Source organism: Bison bison, unplaced genomic scaffold (genome assembly GCF_000754665.1).
Source record: "Bison bison bison isolate TAMUID 2011002044 unplaced genomic scaffold, Bison_UMD1.0 scf7180017848233, whole genome shotgun sequence".
NCBI lineage: Eukaryota > Metazoa > Chordata > Mammalia > Artiodactyla > Bovidae > Bison > Bison bison.
The window spans coordinates 11,608-12,274 of NW_011478806.1; the positions used below are offsets into that span (position 1 = coordinate 11,608).

A 667-nucleotide genomic window follows, 5' to 3' on the forward strand; every position below is an offset into this window, starting at 1 on the left:
CACACTGCAAAGATGTCCCGGGGGCGGGCTGTGGACTCCCGCCCGGAGCGGCAACCCTGCCTCAGCTTACCCGCCCCCACAGTGAGGACCCCAGGGTGGGTGGGGGGCTCTGCACAGCTGACATGCTCTCCCCCGACCCTTTGCAGACTACGTCTACTTCGAGAACTCCTCCAGCAACCCGTACCTGATCCGGAGGATCGAAGAGCTCAACAAGGTAGCGTGTGCCCATCCCTGCCGGCGGTCCTCCTGGAGCCCCTTCCTCGGGGTCCCTGCTGGCTTCGCTGAGGGGGGGATGCAGTGGGCAGGAAGACTCTGGGTAGGATGCCCCTGACCGAGGAGTGACAGCGGAGGACGCCCCTGCCCATCTCCCTGCCCGCTCCACACTGGGGCGGGTGCTCCTGAGCCCTTCCAGCCCCGGGGCTGCGGAGGGAGCGGGCTCCCGGTCGGAGGAGGGGGCCCTGTCCCTGCAGAACGCCCCAGCCCCGGGAGCCGCCCCGCCTCTCCTGCCGTCCACCTTGTTGGCCGCACGGGCGGGGTTGCTGGGGGGCCGCCGAGCGTGCCTCCTCCTCAGCCACCGTGGAGCCCGGTCAGCGGCCCTGGGGCTTGCTGCTCCTCCCTCCCAGGTTCCCGCAGGGGTGGCTGTGGCCCCCTCCCCCAGCAGCCCTCC

At 70.9% G+C, this 667-nt stretch overlaps 1 protein-coding gene across 1 annotated transcript in view; it reads left to right on the forward strand.

Moving 5' to 3' along the window:
- MTA1 (metastasis associated 1) overlaps window positions 1-667 on the forward strand; it is a 16,497-nt gene that overhangs the window by 788 nt on the left and 15,042 nt on the right. Inside the window, exon 4 of the mRNA XM_010844728.1 lies at window positions 125-214. Within this exon, the coding sequence (XP_010843030.1) occupies window positions 125-214 (90 nt within the window). The remainder of the gene's footprint in view (window positions 1-124; window positions 215-667) is intronic.